Source organism: Pan troglodytes, chromosome 4 (assembly GCF_028858775.2).
Source record: "Pan troglodytes isolate AG18354 chromosome 4, NHGRI_mPanTro3-v2.0_pri, whole genome shotgun sequence".
Classification (NCBI taxonomy): Eukaryota; Metazoa; Chordata; class Mammalia; order Primates; family Hominidae; genus Pan; species Pan troglodytes.
Window position 1 is genome coordinate 143,570,618 of NC_072402.2, and position 24,390 is coordinate 143,595,007.

At 40.2% G+C, this 24,390-nt stretch overlaps 1 protein-coding gene across 2 annotated transcripts in view; it reads right to left on the bottom strand.

The window, feature by feature from the left end:
- Nucleotides 1-18,654: 18,654 nt before the first annotated feature.
- Nucleotides 18,655-24,390, bottom strand: part of GRXCR2 (glutaredoxin and cysteine rich domain containing 2) — a 61,807-nt gene continuing 56,071 nt past the window's right edge. For both annotated transcript variants that reach the window (XM_001142483.6, XM_063811551.1), the window contains one exon: nt 18,655-20,049. In XM_001142483.6, the coding sequence (XP_001142483.3) occupies nt 19,867-20,049 (183 nt within the window). In that variant the 3' untranslated portion in view covers nt 18,655-19,866. The remainder of the gene's footprint in view (nt 20,050-24,390) is intronic.

Here is a 24,390-nt window from a genome sequence, read left to right on the forward strand (position 1 = left end):
AGCAAAGAAAGAGACCAATTAAGAGGTATGATATTTTACATATATATATATGTAAAATTTCCTCCCCAACTCCCACTCCTCACTACACTCCACTCTTCCATGTATAAATATAGATTCATGGTTCCTGGCTGATAACTCCCATAGCCCTTGCTACAGTCTTTTGCTATAATATTGGGACACTTTAGGCCTCAGAAGCAGGCTTTTCTCTCTCCGACCTTCTCCTGACTTCCCTTCACCTGCCCAAGGCAGGACTCTAATCTTCCCTGGCTTTTCTGATTGATTTCTCATTCCAGAGAGTGTCCCACCCCATACCCTGCAGGAAGAAATGCTGCACAGGAAGGCCAAGAAGAATCTAGACAGGCGGGCCTTACTAGGTTTCCTGACTCAGTCTGTTAGTATTATATCATATCCTTTTTTGCCTAATCGTATTTCTACCTGGTTATCTTCAATCATGTCTATCCAATGGAGTCTTACTAAGAGACCCAAAAGAACAGGGTTCAGAGAGCTCCCAGCTAGCCAAACATATGGAGATTCCTGGAGGATGGTGCACCCAGGGAGGGCATGGAAGCTCCATGCCTCTTCCCCTATACCTTGCCCTATGCATCTCTTCAGCTACATCCTTTGTACTATCCTTTATAATAAACTGGTAAATGGAAGTAAGTGTTTCCCCGAGTTCTATGAGCTGCTCTAGTAAATTAACTGAATCCAAAGAGAGGATCATGGGAAGCCCATCTTGAAGTGGGTCAGTCAGAAGTTCTGGAGGCCAAGACTTGCAACTAACATCTGAATGGGGGATGGTGGGGACAGCGGAGTGATCTTGTGGGACTGAGTCCTCAACTTGTGGGATCTGAATTATCTCCAGGTAGTGTCAGAATTGAATTGGAGGACACCTGGCTGGTGTCCACTGCAGACCTGAGTGCTTGCTTGCTGTGTGGGGAGAAACCACACACACATTTGTATGTGTGCTGGCAAACCTTAGAATTTCATGACCTTATTTGGTCTTTAAGATAGCAAATATCTTACAAAGATATTTCATCATACATGAGGGCCAAAAATTGCAGTTGTGATGGTACTGCAGATAACATTATTAATAATATTATGTATTAGTTTATTTGACTCTCACCACAATTGCCATTACTGAAGGAGGGCAGAGGATCTCGGGAGTTTCATACTGACCTAGGCAACATGGTGAAACCTGGTCTCTACAAAAAATAGAACGTCTTCTGTGTTGATGATTTTTGTGATGTGAGAGCACAGGAAAAAAACATGATTTGAGCTTGTTCTCCCCTCAAGAGGTGATTGCCATAATCTAGATAAGAGGAAATGATGGCTGAGACCACAGTGGTATCAGTGGTGATCAGTTTTTAGATTCTGGATCCCTTGTGAAGGTAGAGCTGGAAAGGTGTGCTGAAAGATCAGAAGTGGGAAGAAGAAGAGCCAAGGCCCAGTCTGGCCACCATCTGGAGAAAGCCTGTCTGACTGTAGAGGGAAATAAAGCCAGATGTGTTCATTTTCAAAGTGCCACAAATGGATGGCTTGAAAAACATAAATTTATTGTCTCACAGCTTTGGATTCCAGAAGTCATAAATCAAGGTGTTGTTGGCAAGATGGATTCCTTCTGAGGGTTCAGAGGGAGAATCTGTCCCATGCCTCTCCCCTAGCTTCTAATAGCCCCGGGCATTTCTTAGCTTGTGGATGGTCTTCTTGTGACTTCACATTGTCTTCTCTCTACACTTGTCTGTTTTTGTGTCCAAATTTTTATAAGAACTTTAGATTAAGAGCCACCCTAATGACCTCAACTGTTATACACAAAATTGTGTCCCTAAAATTTATATGTTGAAATACTAACACCCTGTACCTCAGGATGTGACTGTATTCAAAGACAGGAGCTTTGAAAGGGTAACTAGGTAACTAACATAAAATGAGGTCATATTGTTGGGCCCTAATAACCCATATGATTGGTGCCCTTATCAGAAGAAGAGCTTAGGACACAAACATGCGCAGAGGGAAGACCATGTGAAGAAAGAGAGAGACGAAGGCCACCAACAAGGCAAGGAGAAATCAATCCTGCTGATGCCTTCATCTCAGACTTCTGGGCTCCAGAACTGTGAGGAAATGAATATCTGTTATTTAAGCCAAACAGTCTGTGGTACTTTGTTATGGAAGTCCTAGCAAGCTAATACATCATTTTAACTTGATCATCTGATAAAACTTTCTTTCCAAATGAGACCACATTCATAGGCACTGGGGGTTAGGACTTCAACATCTTTTTGAAGGACACAATTTAACCAATAATATCAGACACAAGCAGAGACGAAAGATGAAGAGAGATTCTGGAGGCACTGGACCTCCAGTTCTGGTCCCTGAATCCCATGAATTGCCATGTTTCCTGCAGCTCCTTCTTGGATTATCTGAACTTGGTCAGGATCCTTCCAGGCAATCTCCTTTTGTGCTTAGCTTAATTTGAGTTGAGTTTTCTAGCACTTTGAACTGAGACTCCTATCTAGTATGATGTGGAAGAAAAATTTAGCTGCTGTTGAGTTCATGTGCCCAAAGAAAAAGAAGAGAAAAGGAAAGAAAAAAGATTCTTTATTGCCCACTCTTTTTCCATCTCCAAATCAGCCCAGCTCTTGAGATCTTTGAAAGTTGAGCTGCCTTTTACATTGATGTTTTCAACTCTCCATATTTACCCTCTTCACCTTGATTGTTTAGAAATCCAATAAGAATTTTATTCATCTTGTTTGTTTGGTAAAATTGCATCCTTTAAGGCCAACTCACCTCACCATATGAGTACAAAAGGGGAAATTTTCTTTGTAATAGCAGGTAGCAATTAGTGGCATGCATTTTATTTTATCTTAATGGCATGCATTTTATTTCTTTTTTTTAAATTTCACTGACTTGAAGCTCATAATGGCATGCATTTTAAAAGCATCTATTTAAGATGCTTCTTATCTGGGAAGACCAATTTTTAAAAAATGATCTCACAACAGACTGAAGGCCAAAAATTACAGAAGGGCAGTTGTGGTACTGCAGATAATAATAATAATAGTAATAATAAAATCAAAGGCATACAGAGAGAATTTCAGATGAAGTATAACTTAGAAAGTTAAGGGATAACACATTGAAACTCCAATGTGAGTAAGTTTAACAAGTCCTTTCCTTTCCTACATATTTTTCCAGTGGGGGAGGCCATGAGCAGACACTGAAGGGTTGGAATGGGTAGGAGAAGGGGAAAGGAGAGAAGGGGCAGGGAAGGCGGCAGCCATGAAGGGCCCCAGGGCAAAGGAAGAGTAAACTAACAGAAAAATAGCAAACTTAACAACTTTCCTTGGGCTAGTTATTACATTATTTTTCCAAAGGACTATCTGATTGATGAGATAAGCAGAAATGGTAATGTTATCAATCAGTGAAGTACAACCCAAGAATAATGACAGCTATCAAATGATAAATTATTCCCAAACCCAAGTGCTGTCTGAAGGGCTTTATATAGACACTCAATCTTTACAACAATCTGAAGAAGCAGGTATTTGTCTCAGATTGGGTTCCTTGGAAACAGACTATGAGACAAGGATTTATATACAGGGATGAGGATGGGGGTACTTTAGAGCGATACACCCCTGAGGAAGTGAAGAATGGAGTGTTGGACAACAAGACAATCTGCTCCAAAATTTGGTGCCAGTTGAGTCCTCAACCAATCCTATAGAAATCCCTGGAGCTGGGTGGCCCCCAATGAGGTAAGGAGGCTGGGTGACAAGCCTCAGAAAAGAGCACAGCTTTGAGGAGGGTGGGGAGCACAGGCCCTAAAGAGGGGGCATTAGTGAAGCACTGCCACATTCATTACCATTATTATCCACAGTTCACAGATGAATAAACTGAAGCATGGAGGGGCTAATTAACTCATCCAAAGGGATAGACTCCCATTTCACTAAACTTTTATTTGCAAAGATGTAAACTAATAGATTCAAAGTCAGTACATGAAAACTGGAATTATTTGAAACCACAACACACAAGAGTATCCAGATTAAAGACACTGATGTTTCCTTAAAAAAGAAAAGGCAGTCAGGAGAGGTGCTGGCCACTATGAAATAATGGGAAAATAACATTCAATAGGTAAACATGGATATTGGGGAAATTATACCTAGAAATAGAAGATTCAGGTAAGGACTTTCATTATTTTCCCATTGAAAAAAAAATTATTTTCCTAAAATGGTCACATCAAGATTAATGAAGCCATTCTCATCTTAATCTGTTCCAGAATTAAAATAATAATAATAATAAAAGATTAACCAGGCGAGCTTGGTGGCTCACACCCATAATCCTAGCACTTTGGGAAACTGAGGAGGGCAGAGGAACTCGGGAGTTTCATACTGACCTAGGCAACATGGTGAAACCCGGTCTCTACAAAAAATAGAAAAATTAGCTAGAGATAGTGGTGTGCACCTGTAGTCCCAGCTACTCAGGAGGTTGAAGTGGGAGGATCACCTGGGCCTGGAGAGGTCAAGGCTGCAGTGGCTGTGACTGTGCCACTGCACTCCAGCCTGGGCGACAGAGTGAGACCATGTCTTAAAAAAAAAAAAAGATTGACCCATGCGGATGTGCCTTCAGAGCAGTAAAACAAATAAGTGAATACATAAGATTAACCTCATTCATCGTTTGGAGCTTGAGATAAAACAAAATTTTTTTTAAAGATTTACCTCAAGCAACCGCCTGATTCCTGTCTTGGTCAGCTCACAAAAACAAATGTTCTTATCAATAAGAATGTTGCTAACTGGTAATTGGTACAGTAGTAATGCCTCAGAATGAATAAAGTGGTTCCTGATTTTGCTTCAGCTTCCCAATATCCTGAATGGCTATTGTGTGTGATATTATGCATTGATTGTATGTACTTGGTTTTCCTGCATCTACTCCTAAGACATAGACCCTCTCTTAGAAGTGAGAAAAAACAGATGCTGAGCATGACAGTCGAAGGGTTAACTTCTGAGAAGTTACAACTTTCCTGTGTCAAATGCACCCTACCATTATCATCCTACCATGACCAGACATGACAAACTTGCTTTTCTTTACTATAGCTATTGCCATTGTGTTATATATGGTGACCAGGAGTCAGGCCAGCCTGTAGTTCTGCATGAAATAATATTCCAGTGATGCTCTAAGAATCTCCCTGAGACAACTGCTTATTCAACTGTTAAAGGATAGGAGATCATTCTTAGTCCCCCTAAAATGCTAATTAGTCCGTCAATAGCTGTTTCCCTAACCTCGGAGCTGGAATAAAGAGAAAGCTTAAATGCCAATTTTTCTGGGCACAAATCTTAAAAGATTCATTCATCTACTACAACATATGATACCAAGCAGCCAAAATGTGCCCCTTGACTTGGGAATGAATTACAAATATCACAGCTTATGATCAATCAACAAGGGGGACTCCAGAAGAAAAGGGCAATCCCAACTGCCCCTCCAGCACTCTTGGGACCAGATGGAGTCTACGGTCATGTTGCTGAGAGAGAGGGCACTTAAACAAGAAAAAAACTGGTAGTGCCAATTCCTAGGACAAATATTTCTGGGATTCAGAGACTTATGTAAGGTGGATAAATAATTCTTTGGTAGGTCTATTTACTCTCCACTCTTTCTGTAGTATTTATTAAGCATTTTCTGTACACTTGGCTCAGAACATGTTAGAACATAAAAGTAAGAGATCATTCTCCCCTCAAAGAGTAGACTGGGAATTGTTGATTATCTGGTCACCATTCATTCTGCCTTCAAGTTTTTATCGTAGCCCTAATAAGCACTAGCACAGGGACCTGAAAGGTGGTTGACTCACTCCCAGTTTCCAAGGTGGGCCTGATTGATCCAAGGATAATCTCCACTCCTAGGAACTGGCAATAGAACAGGCATATGGCACAGATTGGACCAATGAGACATGAAGAGAGGTTTACTGGGGGATTCTGGAAATTAGCTCCCCTCCCCTAGATATGAACAAGGAAATGCCCCAAGCTGAGGCTAGTAGACATCCTATGGGTAGATAGCCTTGGTTTGATGTCATCCCTATGATGAGAGAAGCCAATAGCTGGGGAAAAGTTGGGCTTTCAGTGAACACTGTGGAGATCCTGGACCCACCATTCCTAAAAGACACACTCTTTCCATTGCCCCATACTAACAAGTCCACTTTGTTGTTTAAGCTACTTTGAGTTGGATTCTGTTACTTGCAACCTAAAGAATCCTAATTGGTAAAAAGCTAGCAGTCTATATTTAGCTCCCCTGGAGATGTATTTTCTAAAATCAAGCCATAGCAGGAAATACTGTTGGAACTATGTTGCAAATTTCTGAAAGACGGAACTCGGTCTCATGTTTCTTTGTATATCTAGCACTCAACAAATACTAAATGCTTAACACCTCATGCAATTCAGATAAGATAATGTGAAAGTAAGTGTTCTGGCAGTAGAAGCTGCTACTCAAATAAAATAATAAAGGAAATAAGCTCTTAATAATAACAGCTAAAATTTATTGGGCACTTAATATGTGGCAGGCACTGTTATTTGTGTAATTGCTTTGAGTAATTTATGTGTATTAGTTCATTTAACTCTTACCACAATTGCCAGGTATAGTTATTATCCATAGTTTACAGGTTGGGAAGCTGAGGTACAACACATTTACTAAGATATAGAACAGTTTGCTTGTTTAAGATAAAAGGTCTCAGTAGTTAGATAACTAATGACTTACAAAAATAGAATTTTAAAGTCTCATGCCTCAACCAGTAGGTCTTATTTAAGCCAGTTCAAAACAAGATTGTGTTTCATCTTCTAGACAAAATAAGAGGGTGAAAAATATAGATGTGCTTAGTTTTTTTACAACATTTTAATATGTCATGTTGATTTATAGATTCTTGGAAACCTATTTTTTTCATTTTGCTGCAGTCTAAAGGTTATTGTAGAAGCATTTAATAATACATACTTTTATTAGCCGAATCTGTTATCTTTACTGTCTTACTAAAATTTATCTACTTGTTAACCTAGACATACTATGCCATGTATCTTTGAGCTAAAACCCCCAATATTCAAATCTGTATTAGTCAGGGTTCCCCAGAAAAACAGAATTAATAGGATATATAGAGAGATACATAACAGGGATTTATTTTAGGAATAGGCTCATATGGTTATGAAGGCCAAGACGCCCAATGACCTGCTATCTGCAGCTATGAGCATCTCTTAATCCATTTAAGTTGACACATAAAATTAACCATCACATGTTCCCATCTTTATCTTAAAACCAGTAGATATCCAAAATAGGTAGTATTTATTGTTGCTTCTTTCAATAAATATTTCCTGGGAGCCTACCCCCTTCTAGGCATTTTTCTAGATGCTGAACAAACATCAATGAACAAAACAGGTAGAGTTATTGCCCTTAAGGAGCTTACCTTCTAGTGAGGGAAACAGACACTAAACAAATCATCACACAGGTAAATACAAAATTACATATTTTGCCTTGAAAGAAAAATAAAAGGAATGCTGAGAGAGAATAAAAGGTGTATCTAATTCAGTTTCCGTGTGTGCCCAAGGAGGACACCTGAGGAAGTGACACTAAACAGAGACTTGAAAAAAAAGACCCATAGATGTCTTGTGTTTTGTCTTATCCAACAGCCATTCACATTCTTCTATAACCATAGCCCAAGTCTTCCTGGAGAAAATACTCTACCACATTCTCAGCCTCAGTGTTTTGGAGCTATTTCTTCCATCTCTGGCTGCTAGGGTGGGGCCAAGACCTAGGCTCAGCCAATCAGTGTATTTCCTCTCCCTAGCCACAGTAATGATTCCGTTGATTCAGGGATGACCATATGACCTCTGTTAGGCCACTAACAGCAGCAAGGTTCCGTTTAGAATCTTTGATCTAATCTATCAGGGAAGCAGATTATCTTCTTCACTGCACTGAGTCTTGTAAAGATACAACCTTGACACTAAAAGAAAAGATTGACATGTAACTGAAGGACACCTTAGTCAAGAAATATATCCTCTTGCCATCATTTAAACTCTGATTTAAGTTCTGCCTGACCATATCCACCCATGAACTGTTCAGTCATGAGTCACCACACATTCCCTTATGCGTAAAGCATGGTGGTCATTAGTGCTAGTCATTTTTTTTTTCTTCTGGTTCTGCTCCTCTGGACATATGGTAGGACTGCACTTCCTCAGTCCTTGAAGGTAGACGTGGGACTTGGTTTGGCCAATGAAATGTGAGCAGATGTAATATGTGTCACTTTGGGGCAGAAGCCTTTAAGAGCTGGGGCACACTCCACCATGTTTTCCACCCCTGCCATGGCAATCAAATAGATTCCAAATGGTGGGGATTCAGTCAACCTAAAGATCCTGACTGAGCGTGACATGGAGCAGAGTTCCCCATCAACCAAGATGCAGAAATGAAAGCACTGACATTTTAGAGTTGTTCTTTACCACAACATAACCTAGCTCATCCTGACTTATATTTACCAGTTTCAATTGTTTTTCTGCCTTTTGAAGCAGAAAAAGCCCTAACTCATATAATGAGTACAAGGAAAGTGGTGAAAAATAAAAGAGAAAGCATTCCAGTGAAGAACTTATGTGAAGGGAAGCAACTGAATTGGAGGAAGAAATGGAATTGGAGGTTGAAATGGAGAAGACCTGTTTTGAGGCTATTGCAGTGGTCCAGGTGGTGTTGATTATGTCTATAGTGTTAGGAAACATAGAAAAGAATGGATAGATTCAAATTTTATTTTAGAGAAAGAAAATGATAGGAAATTATTTTTCTCTGCCAAAACCCATTGTTTCTCACTTTGACTTTATGTTAAAAGGTCAGGGGGCAGAATGGATAAGGCATAAGCTGTGAATAAGGAGACTCCAGTTCTGGGACTAAGTTGCTTAATAAGTAGGATGTGACCTTGGACAAGTCTTTTGCCTGCTCAGACCTTCACTTCTTCAGCTCTGTGAGCAAGGGGGAACTTAACTCCCCCAACTTTAGAGGTGTCTCTCCTTTTCCTTTAAGCACTGACATTCTATGGAGGCTAATCATAGGAAGCTACCACATCAAAACAGTTGAATGGGATACATGTTCCTGACTCAATTAGGGAAATACAGGAATGATAACCCACAAGACCTTGCCATAGTCTAGTCAATTTGTGAATGAAGAGAGTAAAATAACACTCACTGACATGAGGACTAGAAGCTTTTGATTATGATTTTGTAGTGGTGGTTTCTTTAACAAAAGCGTCTGGAAAATGGCCAAGATGGTATATGTGACACATTGTCAATGTGACTCACTCTGACTTGGATTCAGACAGACTCTTCTACATCAGATCTGTTCCTCTATATATAGCAATCTGAGATGCAGAAAAGGTACCCAACAATATTTGACAAGGTGAACTTCACAGGCACTTTATCATAGCACTGTTCACTATAGCAGAAATTCCCAAAAAGTATGCTTGAGGTGTTTTGACACAATAAATGAACAAACATGTATTCTTGGTAGTTATTCCCTGATTTTGCATTTTAACTACTGGAATGTTCATTAGCTTAATGTCACACCTGCCCAGTTGGTGAGTTTGAAGGAATAACTAGATGTGGCCATCAGTGGATGAATAGATAAAGAAAATGTGGTATATGTACACAATGGAATACTATTCAGCCTTAAAAAAAGAAGGAAATCCTGTCATTTGCAACAACGTAAATGAAACTGGGGGACAATATATTAAGTGAAACAATCCAGGGATAGGAACATAAATGCTGCATGATCACACTTATATGTGGAATCTAAAAAAGTTGAATTCATAGCAGAGTAGAATGGTGGCTAGCAGGGGCTAGGAGTGAAGGTAAGGATTAGGGAGATGTTGGTCAAAAAGTACAAAATTTGGCAACATGGTAAAACCCCATCTCTACAAAAAATTTTTAAAATTAGCCTGGCATGGTGGTGCATGGCTGTAGTCCCAGCTACTCGGGAGGCTGAGGCAAGAGGATCACTTGAGCCAAGAAACTCAAGGTTGTAGTGAGCCATGATCCCACCACTGTACTCCAGCCATGGCAACAGAGTGAGATCCTGTCTCAATTTTTTTTAATGCAAAATTTTAGTTAAACAAGAGAAATAAGTTCAGGAGATCTATTGTACAACAAGGTGACTGTAGTTAATAACACTGTGTTGTATACTTGAAAATTGCTGAGGATAGATTTTAAGTGTTCACCACCACAAATAAATGATAAATACACGAGGTAATACATATGTTAATTAGCTTGATTTAGCCATTCCACCACGTATGCATATTTCAAAATAACATATAGTACACCATAAACATATATCATTTTTATTTGACAATTAAAATAAGTTAATTAATTGATAATAATAACAAAATTGAGTATAGTAGTCAGTCATTCACTCCCTGTACTTTTTGACTCTATATCTCCTTCAGGAAGAACAAATTCCGCACTGTTCTTGGCTGTGAAATCAATAGCACTCCACTTCAGGGAAGACCTACGGGTGTACATGTCTGTCCACACCTGGGGTTTACTCTTAAGGAGCCCATAATTGTCCAGCACCTAAGCCGCATCCCCCAATCCAACTTTCACTAGTAATGAAGCTACTATTTTGAGCTCCACCTTCCTGATTCTCATCTATCTGTCAGATGGTGCAGAGCTTGAGTGAGGGAAAGTAACATTTATTGAGTCTATTCAAATCTCAATACTTATATATTCATCTTAATGTGCACTGGAACAATATATGACCAGTTAATTAAACCCTGCAATTTCACAGAGATTATTGCTTAATAGGAAGCTAAGTATTTTAAGAGGTTCAATTTAATTGATTAAATAAAAATATTAAGAAAACAACAATACAGGTGGTACAAAATTAGAAATTTGGCAAATATGGCAAAAAAAATATGAATTATGTGAATGACAGCAGTTTATGAATTACTATACCAAAGAGGAGAATTGATAGAAGTCATGTCTTAGCTCAATCCAGGAGTTTCATCATACTGAAAAGATTGTCAATTCAGGAGAAAGATCTGTAGTTGATGAAACCTTATAAAGTATAAAAAAGTATGGAATAGCAACATAGTAAGTTAAATTGGAAATATCAGTGTGAAATAATAAGCTTAAGAAGTATTTTTTCAGCTCTGAGTGGCCTAACAGCCACATCAATAGCATTCTGGCTCAGCACACATTCTCAGGTGCAACTCCCAGAGCCCAGCTCCTGGACTTTACAATTATTTCCTGCTAAAAGGAAAAAGAATTCCTTGGAGAATAGCGAATTTCATTATTTAAGATGGAAAGAAATCAGAACATTTCTTCAATCTTCTATTGTTGCCAAAAAGCAAGAATGTTTTCAAGAACATCAGGGACAATGGTTAAAGAAAAAGGGAGCCAGCATACAGGGCCCCTCACTAACTATATGGTGACAATTTTTAAAAATAAAATTTGTATTATAAAAAGAAAGCACATATGCCCCCAAAAAAGTCAAATGTAGGCCCAGGTCAAAAATATAGAACTTTGCTGCCCACCCCATAAGCCCCTTCCCTGAGCCTCATCCCAACCACATCCCCATTTCTTTCTGCATATCGTCACTCAAATAGTAATGACTTCATTGTCGTTTTTATAGTATTATCACCCAAATGTGCACTCCTAAACACTGCAGTTTAGTCTCTCCAATTTTTTTAAAACAATAATACGCCTTTTAAGATTAAGTTACAACGTGAGCATCAAAATCACTATTCCCACCACCATCATCATTACCACCACCATCATCATCATGAATTATAGGAAAAAGGTGAGTCTTATCAAAGGCCATGAGTTCAAAATAACTCAAAACAGAAACGTTAATATGAAGTCTGTGCAAAACGTCACTGTAATAGAAAACAGTTAATATAATAGAGCATACTTATTTTCTTACTGATTTTAACAATGAAGAGGGCTTGATATTTCTTCCATTAATTTTATGTGTTTATGACACATAGTCATCTGTCTCTCTATGTCTGTTTAAGGAGAATAAATGTTGGGAACTGTAAGCCAAAAAGACTATTCAGTTGGAGTGAACACTGACAATAACCCACCAGAAAGAAGGTTTTGCAGTGTTTGCCAATGTAATGAATTACCAGACGACCTCTAGAGGAAGGCTAACTACTCACTCAATCCTCAACTCCTAGGAGATTAAATCGCAGTGCTAATAAGGAAGTTGTCAGTTTTTAATGCTAAGAGACCAAATCGATATTTGATTATGACAGGAGAATCAGTTATGTAAGAACAGCCAAGTGATAATTACAAAAACAATTTCAGGGGTAGATAGTAGGTTGCAAAATTAAACCCTAGGCATAAGATAAGGCCTGAAATACTCTTGCTGACATAACAGATATCATTGAACTATAGAAAAGCTTACTATAAAAAGGTGGTTTAGGTTAGAATCACCTTGGGAGAAGCAACAAATCTAACCAAGAATTAATCAGTCAATAAACCAAGTCTTGCAATCTAGGCTGTTCTGATAAGATAATCTTTCCTTTGGGCCTTCTAACAATCGTGTGACCCCAGAAAGAAATAAAAATAACAATACTGAAATCCTGAGGGTATATCAAAACAAGCATAGAAAAACAAGCACAGAAATAAGAAAAGCATCAAACCCATGATATTGATGCCCTAAAGTAGATTTATGTGAAACTATAGCAATATATTCTGTAGTCTTTGTTTCTATACATTTGTGAATTACGGTTTTGAAGTGTTTAAAAGGGTTAGCCATTCCAAATATATAATTGCAGTTTGTTTAAATTGTTTACAGTGGTTTGCTTAATAAATTTGTGATCAGTATTTAAAGGCCCCAAGAAAAATTGGTTGTTAGTTTTTGGTGTTAGATTTATGAGCTTAATAAACTGAGCATTAAACAAAGAACAAATGGTTGCTAGTATTCTTCTCCAAGAGAAAAACCTTCAGATATATAAGGCTACATCAAAAAAGACCTGGACCGAAGATGGTCTTACCTTGTACTGGTTATCTTTTCTTATGTAATAAATCATCCCAAAATTTATTGGCTCAAAACAGCATATATTATCTCACAGTTTTGTATCCCACAGGTCAGAGATTTGGGCACAGCTTAGCTGAATGGTTCTGACTCTAGGTCTCTGATGGGCTGCAATTAAGTTGTCAGCTGTGGTTGCAGTCATCTCAAGCTCAACTGGGAAAGACCCTGTTCCAAGCTCACTCATGTGGCTGTTGTCAGGATTCCCTTCCCAGCAGGCGGCTGACTGAGGGCCTCAGTTCCTTGCTGGCTGTTGGTTGGAAGCCACCTTCTGCTCCTTGCCACGTGGACCTCTCCATAAGGCACCTTGCAACATGGCAGTTGGCCTCAACAGGTGAGCAAGCAAATAGCCAGAGAAAGAGTCATGATCTTTGACAACCTCATCTTTGAAGTGACATCGCATCACTTTTGCCATAGCCTATTGTTAAAAGTAAGTCACTTGGTCCAGTCCACACTCAAGGGGAAGGGATTACACAGGCCAGGAATACCAGGAGGTGGGGATCATTGGGAGGCATTTTAGAAGCTGCCCACTGGTGAAATTTTCACAAGGCATTGGCCCATAAGACAACAATACACTGAGGGCTCTGTATGTGCAATTAAGTATCATGTCTCTGCAAACACCAAACCACCACATATTTATAGAACACCTTCTATGCACCAAGCACAGTGTAGATGCTGGGGATACAATGATGCATGGCCACAGTTCCTGCCCTCAAGAAGCTCACAGCTGAATGAGGGAGACCAACAATGAAAGGAGAGTTAACCAATCTTTATTCTCTTCCCCTCCTATGGCATGTATTATTTTATTTTGCAAATGTTCGTTTAATTCTCTAATTCCCTGTGAGACCATGATGTCCTTGAGAGAAGATACTATGTCTCTTTCATCTGTGTGACTGCTTGGGACTTACACATGGCCTGACACATAGGAGGCCTTCAAAAATTATAACACTTTGAACCTAAGAAAGCAGGCACGGTCAATTATCTATTAGTCATCTATGCCTTAGTGTGAATTAATGGCCCTGATCTTCTGGGAAATAATCACTGATGGAGGAAAATGTGTCTGGGAGCTGGATAATAGGGATGCTAAGGGGACTATACACAGAGGAAACTCATAGTGTAAAAGGAGATAAACATAGATTTTCATTTTGTCAAGGTCTGATTTAACTGCCCCTTTCCTCCCTCCTTTCCCCAACTCTCAAGCAATAAGAAAGTTCTACTGTATTATGTTTCTAGGTCTTTTCTTCTCTTGGTTTTATGTGTTCTTTAACACACGCAGTAATTATATGCCATAATTTTGACACTGACATAACTCCATTTCTCTCTCACATAATTGCATGAATGTGACTCTCTATAATTACTGTGTTTAATTAGAAAATGAGGACATGCGACTAATGAGGACAGGTGATTAAAAAACAACTGCGAACATCTCTTTCAAATTTACCTTTAGCATAAAATTCACTCCACTTTAGCATAAAATTTAGCATAAGCTCTAGTGAACCACAGAATTTTTTTTATAAATGTTGCCAGCACTCATCTAAATGAATATATTACCAGAGCAATTTATATTTGTGGAAGAGTTAGACTAGGAAAATATCATCTTACCTATGAACTGAAGCTTAAATGATGTCTTTGGCCAGTTAAATTTGGAAAAGTAAAGTATGGATCACAAAGTAAATAGTTAACTCTGTTTTCAAAAATTTTTAAATGTACTATGCGCTCTTTAGCAGGGATCTTACCTGGAAACCAACATGAAAACAAGGAAGAAAAAGTAGAGTTGCTATAGGGGCAAAGGTTTAAGGCCTGTGGACTCTGCCCTTCCCGCTGCACAGAGCCCCTTAGACAGGTAGGGAGGGGAACATATTGCCATTTCAAACCACAAGTGTCCTTCAAGGAGGGTGGAGTCTGTGAAAAAGAAGCTTCCTGGTCTCTGCAGATCTTTGTGTGTGAAGAGTAGATAAGCCTTGAGGCTGAGCCACAGTTGGAAATAGGAGCCATAAAGATGAGTCATTCTGGCAACAGAGTAAGAAGAATAAGGGTCAGCTGGGATGGGAAGGCAGAGAGGGAAGGAGGAACCAGCAGAAGGGTGCTAAGTGGCTGGCACAGTCTGCAGAAGTCTTGTGAAGTCCTCTCATTACTATGATGCAGTGTCAGTCCCCTAGGTAGATCCCCAGTTTCAGTACAGTTTGTTGCACCCACAAAGGCCTAGTAAGGCAAGATGTTTGTGAGGATCACAGAAAGGGCCTGTGTATTTATTCTGGGTGAGCACGGCATGGAAAGGAACAGTATGAGTGAGACTAAGAGATGGTCAGTAAACTGAATTAATTCAACTTTAAGACGATTTAGGAGCTGATTAAGTGTGAACTGCTTAGAGCAATGCCTTACGTGCAGTTAAGGCTAATATGTGCTTGTTAATTTAAATAAATGCATACATAACATTCTTTAACAAACACAGCCCCCAAACCAGGCCGATCTAACTTGACCTCAAGCAGACAAATGAAAGTTACTAGAGTAAGTAGCAAAGGGTAGCTATAGTGTCCTCCCCAAACTGTGGGCCGAAATTCAGTTACTATGTGAACTAGAGGCCCAAGACTGTAATTTCATTAACGATAAATACTAAATCCTTTTTCATCTTTGTCTTCTGAGGACCTAGTACGAATGTCCAGAACATACTAGAAATCTAACAAAAAATTATTCAATGAATAAATGAATGGATAAATGTTACATTTTTAAGACATGTATTTATTAAAAACTTTTTTGAGCTTTCTAAGGATATAGTATTATTTTAATCACAGCATCATTATGATGATATTTTTTAACCTTCGTGTTTGTTTCTAGCTCTGAAGGGATTCTTGTAGTCTTAGTGGAGTACCAGTTGGCTAACCTTGTTTAAACTTATTCCTAACCCTGCCCAACCCACTGGCAAATACTTACAGTTCACAAATCAGGAAGTGGATGTTTTGGTGCAAACTTGTCTCCAGTAATAGGCAAAGAACTCAAGTATGTATGTTTTGCATACAAGGGGTCATAGCAATATTCCTGAGTTCAAAGGACGGTAAATAGAGCTTGTGGTTCTATCTTCACAATACATCCATTGTCTGACCACTTTTTACCACATCCACTGATACCACACTGGCACTATTAGCTGCCACCAAGATTATTGCAATAGTCTCCTAGCTGGCCTCCCATTTCTGCCCTTGCCAGTGGTGTCTCCTCTCAACACAGCAGCCCGAGTGGCCTGTTAAAACATAAATCATCAGACCATGACCCTCCTCTGTTCCAGTCGGTGCCCAATCAAGAAAACAGAAACCATTCCAGATATTTCCAAGAGAGGAAATATAGGGAATTGGTTACAAAGATTAGTGACTGCAGGTAGCCACTACCACCCCTAGGAAGGAGGAACAAAAGGGAAAATGGTGTTTCAGCGAGCCCACAACCAGAGCCAGTAAAGCAGCTACTGGTGGAAGCAAGCAGCCGGCCAGCATTCCTAGCTGCTGCTGCTGCTGCTCCTGCAGCTGCCCTATGGGAAGGCTGCCGGGAACCCGATTCAGAAAAAGGAAGGCTCTTCCTCCCTCTCCTCTCCCAGTGTCCTGGCGCACCTAACAGGAAGCCAGCGGGCACGGGGGTCCGGAAAGTGTAGTTTGCACGTCTCCTGCCCCAGCAGCAAGGGGGCGGGGGGTTGAAAGGGAGTGGGGAGGGCGGTAACAGAAAGCAGGCTCTATCCACAGCAGGCCCTCACTCAGAGTAAAACCCGAGTTCTCATCGTGGCATCTGAGGGAGGCGCCCCCGCCGTGACACACAAGAACGAACTTTCCCTTCAGACGTCATCCCCGCTGCTGTCCTCATGCTCACCCAGACCAGCCACGCGGGCTCCTTCCCTGTTCTTCAAAGGTGCAGGCGCTCTTCTTCCCGACTCTAGCATTTGCTGTTTCCTCTGCCTGGGATAGTCTTACTCCAGACACCTTCCCAGCTCACTCCCTCAACTCCTTTAGGCCTTTCTTTAAATGACACCTTTTCTTATTTCTTAATTTTTAATTTATATTCCTAGACATCAGTCTCAAGCTGATAAATGGCACCTTTTCAAGGAGCCTCCCTGCAAGCTAATTTAAAAATTGCAACCTATTTTTTTTTTTTTTACACGGAGTTTCGCTTTTGTTGCCCAGGCTGGAGTGCAGTGGCACAATCTTGGCTCACTGCAACCTCCGCCTCCCGGGTTCAAGCGATTCTCCTGCCTCAGCCTCCCAAGTAGCTGGTATTACAGGCATGTGCCACCACGTCTGGCTAATTTTTTGTATTTAGTAGAGAGGGGGGTTTCACCATGCTGGTCAGGCTGGTCTTGATCTCCCGACCTTAGGTGATCCGCCCGCCTCAGCCTCCCAAAGTGCTGGGATTACGGTGCGAGCCACCGCGCCCAGCCTTTTATCCTTTTTAACACCACTATACGTTACATATATGTGTGTGTGTATATGTAATGTATGTGTTATATATATAGCTTACTATATATAATTGTATATATTTTGTTCTATAGGCTATATTTATTGCATAAACATATATATTATTCCCATAAATCTATATATTTAGTTGTCTGTATTCCTTCACCAAAATTTAAGCTCGTAGGAGCATTTAGTTTGTTTTGTCTACTGATACGTCCTCGGTGCTCCATAAATACTTGTGGATAGTCAACAATAACATACTGTACACTTAAAAATTCATTAAGAGGGTAGTTCTCATGTTAAGTGTTCCTACCACAATAATAAATGAATACTTGTGAAATGAACACAATAAATGTGATCATTAGTAGGTTATTTATTATGTGATGAAAAACATTAAAGGCTCTTTACAGAAGCTGAGGTTGCTCACACTTCTTCCTCTGGGCAACCTGCATAACCCCACTAAGGCTTAAATTAGATGCCCCTTCTGCATGCTCCAAATGCTCCCTGTAATTATCCTATCCCAGCACTTGTCACAGTGCATTGCAATTATCCATTTATGTATCTATCTCCTCCTCTAAAACTAAGTTCCATGAGATACCAAAGGGATGATGCCTCTCTGGATAACATGATACATCAAGCACTTTGGAATACTGTCCTGTATGCAGCGGGGCTCAAACAATATTTGTGATGGAATATTCCTGTCGAAAAGCAGAATAGGGCCAGGCGTGGTGGTTCATGCCTGTAATCCCAGCACTTTGGGAGGCCGAGATGGGCAGATCACCTGAGGTCAGGAGTTGGAGACCAGCCTGGCCAACATGACGAAACCCCGTCTCTACTAAAAATACAAAAATTAGCTGGGAGTGGTGGCGTGTGCCTGTGATCCCAGCTACTCAGGAGGCGGAAGCAGGAGAATCACTTGAACCCGGGAGGCAGAGGTTGCAATGAACCAAGATTGCACCACTGCACTCCAGCCTGAGCAACAGAGCGGACTCTGTCTCCCACAAAAAAAAAAAAAAAAAAAAAGCAGAATACACTCTCAACATCCCTCCTTCCTCTAGTATTCTGAAAAGTCAGAAGAGCCAACAGCTGTGAGAAAACATAAACAGAGGCAGGAGGTATAACAGTTACGGACAGAAGCAAAGAAAGCTGGTGAGCAATATGGTAACTCCTGAGTATGAAAGGACAGGCAAAACTATCATGGCTTCAAAAATATTTTAGTCTTTTTTATTAGAATTATTTATATTGCCTGAAAAGCATTCCATTGTTAAATTATGTTAAACGCTGAATATTAGAGAATAACAAACAAATCTTGAGAAATTATTAAGTTATGAAATCAAAATTATTATCACAGAACGCAGCAGGTCTCAAGAGATAAATTTTGCAGTGTTATTCTTAAGGGGCTTGGGGAGTGGGTGTTAGAGCTATAAAAGTTCATTAACAAAAGTATGTTCTAGTTTTATAACCAACCTCAAGAGGAAAGAATCATCCTTACTATGCATATTCATGGATAGTAGAAACATTACTGCTAAAAATCAGCCTTGGTTAATTTTTTTCTTTTAGAGATTTCCAGTAGGTAATCTATAAAATACCTGCAGTCCTTTATGAACAGATCATGGCTAGGTTCTAGACTTAAAGTGGATTTATTTATTTGGTAGTAATTCAGGGGCTCGAAGAAGTTATATCATACACACATATTTGAGCACCAAATTTATCATAAATAACTTTGACTTGGCTTATAACCTCAGTAGCTAGAGGCACACAAAAATGTCTTATCTCATCTTGACTTAAGAAATAGTATTGCTCACTGTCTGCATAAATATTATCCAAACACACCACATGGAAGAGGTTCAGGACTTTGAAAGGGAAGGCTCCTTGGCTTGCCTGTCTCCACAGTGAACATCCCATTTTGCTTGCTGCGGCCTGCTAGTGCATTCAGCGTTGGCTGTCCCTTTCCTCTTCTGCTTAATCAGAAATTCAGTTTGACTAATAATCACATGAGATGCATTATAAGCAACAAGAAATCAGTTCATCAGAAACCTGCCTTTTTTACTCCTTTCTCACCACATAATTTTGCAAAATAACTCCCAACCTGATGCCTGAAGTGTACATGTATTTGCTCACTGAAGCAAGGAGAAAACTGAGCTAAGTCAAGTGAGATACACTCACACCATCCTGGAAGGATAATTTTAGAACCAGTTTCAAAGCAGACTATAATTCAGAAATGCCCCTGCCACTTAGACCCACACAGAGATGTTACCGGCCTCACAAAATGTCATCAGATAATTGAGTTTTGCCAGCAGTGGGAGTGACTGCAGCCACTGTGGCCTCCTTGTTGGGAGAGGCAGGAGGAGGAGAAGGGGGCGGTTTATTAGAAATAACTTTAGGGAGGGTAAGATAACAGTGGACATGCAAAAGCCATGGGCTATTGATTGCAAATCTGGCAAGGCTGTAGGCCATTCTCATTGCAGGCAGGGCACCTCAGGGCCCGATAGGACTCCTTAAATCTGTTGGCCAGCATCGAGAACTTGCTGCCGTGGCACAGAGAGCAGGTGGCACTGCCCGACCCTCGGCAGTGAAAACAGCTGTCCTCGGGAATATCCCCTTCCTGCAAGAGACAGGTTAGGGTTTAGTCAAAGCAGCAGTTCAAGTCCGTTGTTCACATGCAGGTCAAAACAGCACTAGACTACAGCAAAGGCTGGGGCAGAATAGAGGAAAATGCTTCCCACGAATGTCAGTGAGAGAATCATCTGGGACCCAGAATAGTCACAGCAATTTTATCAGAGAGGATTCCCCTGCTGGACACCTCTAAGACAGCATCCTGTGCCACCACACTTCGCATTCCGAGACTTCATGATCTTCATTGCCCTTGTCACTATCTCTGACCTGTTTTTTCTGTAAGCTCCATAAAGGGCAAGGACTTTATTTTCCTTATTGCCAAATACTACAAGTGAACCCTTGTAGCATGCCTGATAGGTGCCAGGTGCTGTTCTAAGTGCTTCCTATATATCATCCATCTAATCCTCACAAAATCCCAGTGAGATAGTGTAAGTATTATTATCCTTGTGTTGCAGATGGGAAAATGAGATACTGAGAAGTTGTTTGCCAATGGTCACACACACAGCTTGAAAAAGGAAGAGGTGGGTTCTCATCTCAGCGATTTGAGCACCAGAATTCATGCTCCTAATGCCTATGTACACAGCCCCTCATTGTAGTTGTCCATAGTAAATGCCCAAGACTGTTCTGTGTGACTGAGAGACTGAGTGGAGAAATGAATGAATCGATAAATGTTACAATCCTTCAAAGCTTAGCTCTGAATGCTTGCAGTACTTATATCTTTATTCTCTTTGAGAGCTAAGGCCCAGTGATTAAGAGCTCTGTACTTTGGAGTTAATAGACTAGGACTGAGGCTATTGTCTGCCATCAGCTGTGCAACTTGAATAGTTCCCTTAGCCTCTCCCAATCTGTTTCTTTATTTATAGAATTGAATAATAATGCTTACCCTTCTGAGTAGCTGGAACATTAAATGAGAGAATATATGTAATGCAATATTATCTGTCAGATCATAGGTGCACCTTCTCCTAAGCCTTGCTAACAAATCTCCAGTTCTTGACTCCCACTCTTCAGAAAATGTTCCTTGGCTATTTTCTTGCTCTCCCCCTTAAAGCTATCTTAAGGAAATTGGTGATCTTGGTACTCCTTATAGACTATGAACCTTCCCAGAAATAAGGGGAGATACTAGATCGAAACCTGCTAAATTCAGTACCAAGTCCTGGCCATTTCAGCTTCTGAAAATCTCAAATCCATCCTGCTTTCTTCACCCCACAACTGCAATCCCAGCCCAATTGCCCACTGACTCTGGCATGAACTGAGTGTGGACCCATGCCTCTGGTCTTGTGGTATGTTCTTCCCACTGATGCCAAGCTTATTAAGTTGCCTGCAGTAGTGATTGTCACATAGAAAGCAATCAGGAAACCTTTTTAATGAACACTTGCCCTCCAGATAAAACCTCAGGATAAAACCCAGTCTCCTTAGCCGATTTAAATTTTTTGTCACTTCTTTCATCAGGATCTTGTTCATGGGCCTCTCTGTACTTGGTCTCCAGGGACCTTTCCCCAATCCCAACGCAGCCAACTCCTGCTTGTCCCCAGAAGTCAGCTTAGCAGCTCTTCCTCCAAGAAGGCTTGCCCACCCACAGCTCTGAACCAGGAGTTCCCCCACCCCCATGGCCACCTGTACTGCCCCTCGCATGACAGGTATCCCATACTCCAATGAAAGTTCCTGTTGATTAGACAGGGAGCTCTCTGGACTTGTACCATTTCATGATCACTTCCCAAACATCTAGTGCAGTGCCTGGCACGCTGCTTATGTCAAATGAATAAACAAATGAACAATAATATCTGGAGAACCCTTCCTGTTCTTAAATTCTAGGGACCAACAAGACAGCAGGAGTCCACTGGGTAGCTCTACCCAACTCATTCAGCTTTCTTTTATAACCTAAGAATAAAAATAATCCCTGAAAAGGGAGGCATAAGTTTTGAAAATAGCTCCATCATGCTGCAAATTGCCTAAGAAGATACTAAATTTTATTTATTCTAGATTTAAGGAATGAAAGTAATTACCCAATTGACAAAAACTCAAATCAGGTCTATGTACCCTTTCGTTAATATTTTATTGATTGCTACCATATTTTAGTATATTAACAATGGAGAATTTGTTTTCTTAAAGTATTCAAAATAATACATATTTGCAAAAATATTCTTAAAGCAAATTGCCACGATTCATTTCCTGCCAAATCCATTAGGTTTTATGTTTTGTACTTCATCCCAGTGAGATTTTAATAACATAAGTCCACACTGCGAGGGAAAGTACAGTAAAATCCTACCATAATGCTATACATGTGATCCAAAAATTCATTTGCATAAAACGCCAGATCAGATATTGAAAGATTAATGAAATGACCTAGTAAGCCTTCTGTAGAGAATAAGAACACGTCTTCCATCAAATTATATCTAATGTCATATAGTTCTAGGGTGCACTACATTGTTAGAAGTTTCACTGGAGTTTCCATTCTTATTCTGGGTTACCACTCTCTGACCACGTACCCTCAACATGCTCTTTTTAATCATTCAACTAATTCAGCAAGTATTTAATAAGCACCACTCTATACAAGACTTGTATACTATAAGCCTCTTTCTTCCTTTCTCTGTATCTTTTAAAATTATTCTCAGAAAATATTTAGCAGGATATAGAACATAGTTGCACAGCATAGCTTAGGTTCTAGAACCCAACAGACCCACCAATCCACCTCCACTAGCTCCATGACCAAGAAGAGGGGCCTGATCTTTTACTGCAGACTCCAAGGCTTGTAGAGCCCTGAAGATGGTAACCAGTGCCAATTGAGACTGCATAATAGGGTGGTTATGGTCAAGAGACTGTTCAACAAATGGACCTAGGTTTGACTACTGGCTCTAATGATCTCTGGCAAGTTACTTAACCTGAGCCTCAGTTTCCCTAGCTGCAGAATGTGACTATTAATAATATCTACCTCACAGGGTTCTTGAAAAAGTTAAATGAACTGTTGCATGGAGCATTGGTCATGGTGCCTGGCTATCATGAGTCCTCAATAAATGGCAGCTATTATGATTATGATTATGATGAGATGATTATTGCTATTATTTCAAAGTGAGATCACATAAAGCATAAAGAAGCCCAGATGATTTATGGCCTCAAATTCACTGAGCACAAAGCCAAATTTTTCCCTTTCCACCTTTTGCTGTGGCTCGATTCAATTATTCCTATCCACTTCTTTGATAGTTAATACAGAAGCTCAAACCTGGCTGGGCTTTCAGCCTTGCCCTACTCTTTCATCAGATTCTCACTGCTGCCCCATTCCATCTAACAGAACAAAGAGGCTCTTGGTCAGAAGGGGCTCCTTGATGTTCTTTGACCTTCTCTTTTAAAATAAAACTTGTCTGGGCATTTACTGCATGAGGGATTGGGCAAACAAATAGCAATTTAAAACAGAGTTTAAAGGACAGACAAGTGAAGTATAACCTTTCACAGCAAACTTCTGCTGCACACCTCTGTCCTAGTTTATAGCATTACAGCTAAAAAACACAGATCTCTCCAAATTGAACTTAAAGGTAATTGTCATATCAGGCTTACTCTTGCTTTTTTATTCAGGCCTGCAGTATGACCTGCCTTTTATCATTTCTGGTCCTCTTCTGAAAATACATGTTCCTACAACTTACAATATAGTAAGATAGATAATAGAATTAAAAAATTTTATAGTGGGAAGGTAGCGCTTTGGATCAACATGTTCGGTCATCTGCCTGCTGCCAGGTTAGGTTCTTTTTTAAAAATTTTTTTGTAAAGACAGGTCTCATTATGTTGCCCAGGCTAGTTTTGAGCTCCTGGGCTCAAGGGATCTTCCCTCCTCTGCCTGGGATTACAAGCATGAACTACCACACCCGGCCCAGGCTAGGTTCTTAATAGTTCTGCATAGAACATGAGAGAAGGTAATGGCCAAAGACTTCTTACCAGCTGGCACTTTGGTCTCAAATTCCAGTATTCTTTCCACAAACATTTAACTAATATTCACTGATTACCTGTTATATGCCAGGCTGTATTTTTCTGATACTGGAACTACAATGTTGCACCCAGCATAAACATGGCCAGGCCTGACCTCATGGAGACCTAATTGGTAAGAGCAAACACCAACCAAATAATCACACAAATTAAAGTAAGATTGCAACTGTGATGAGGGGTGTAAGGTGCCCTGACAGGTCAATCCTAGAGGATTTTTTTCCTCATGGAAGCCAGGGAAGATCCCTCTGAGGAAGTGATGCCTCCTCTGAGATCTCAGAAGCTGAAGGCAAGGTGGTGGGAGTCTGGGGACATTCCAGGCAGAGGGGATTGGCCTCTGGTAGGAAAGAGAAAATAATAT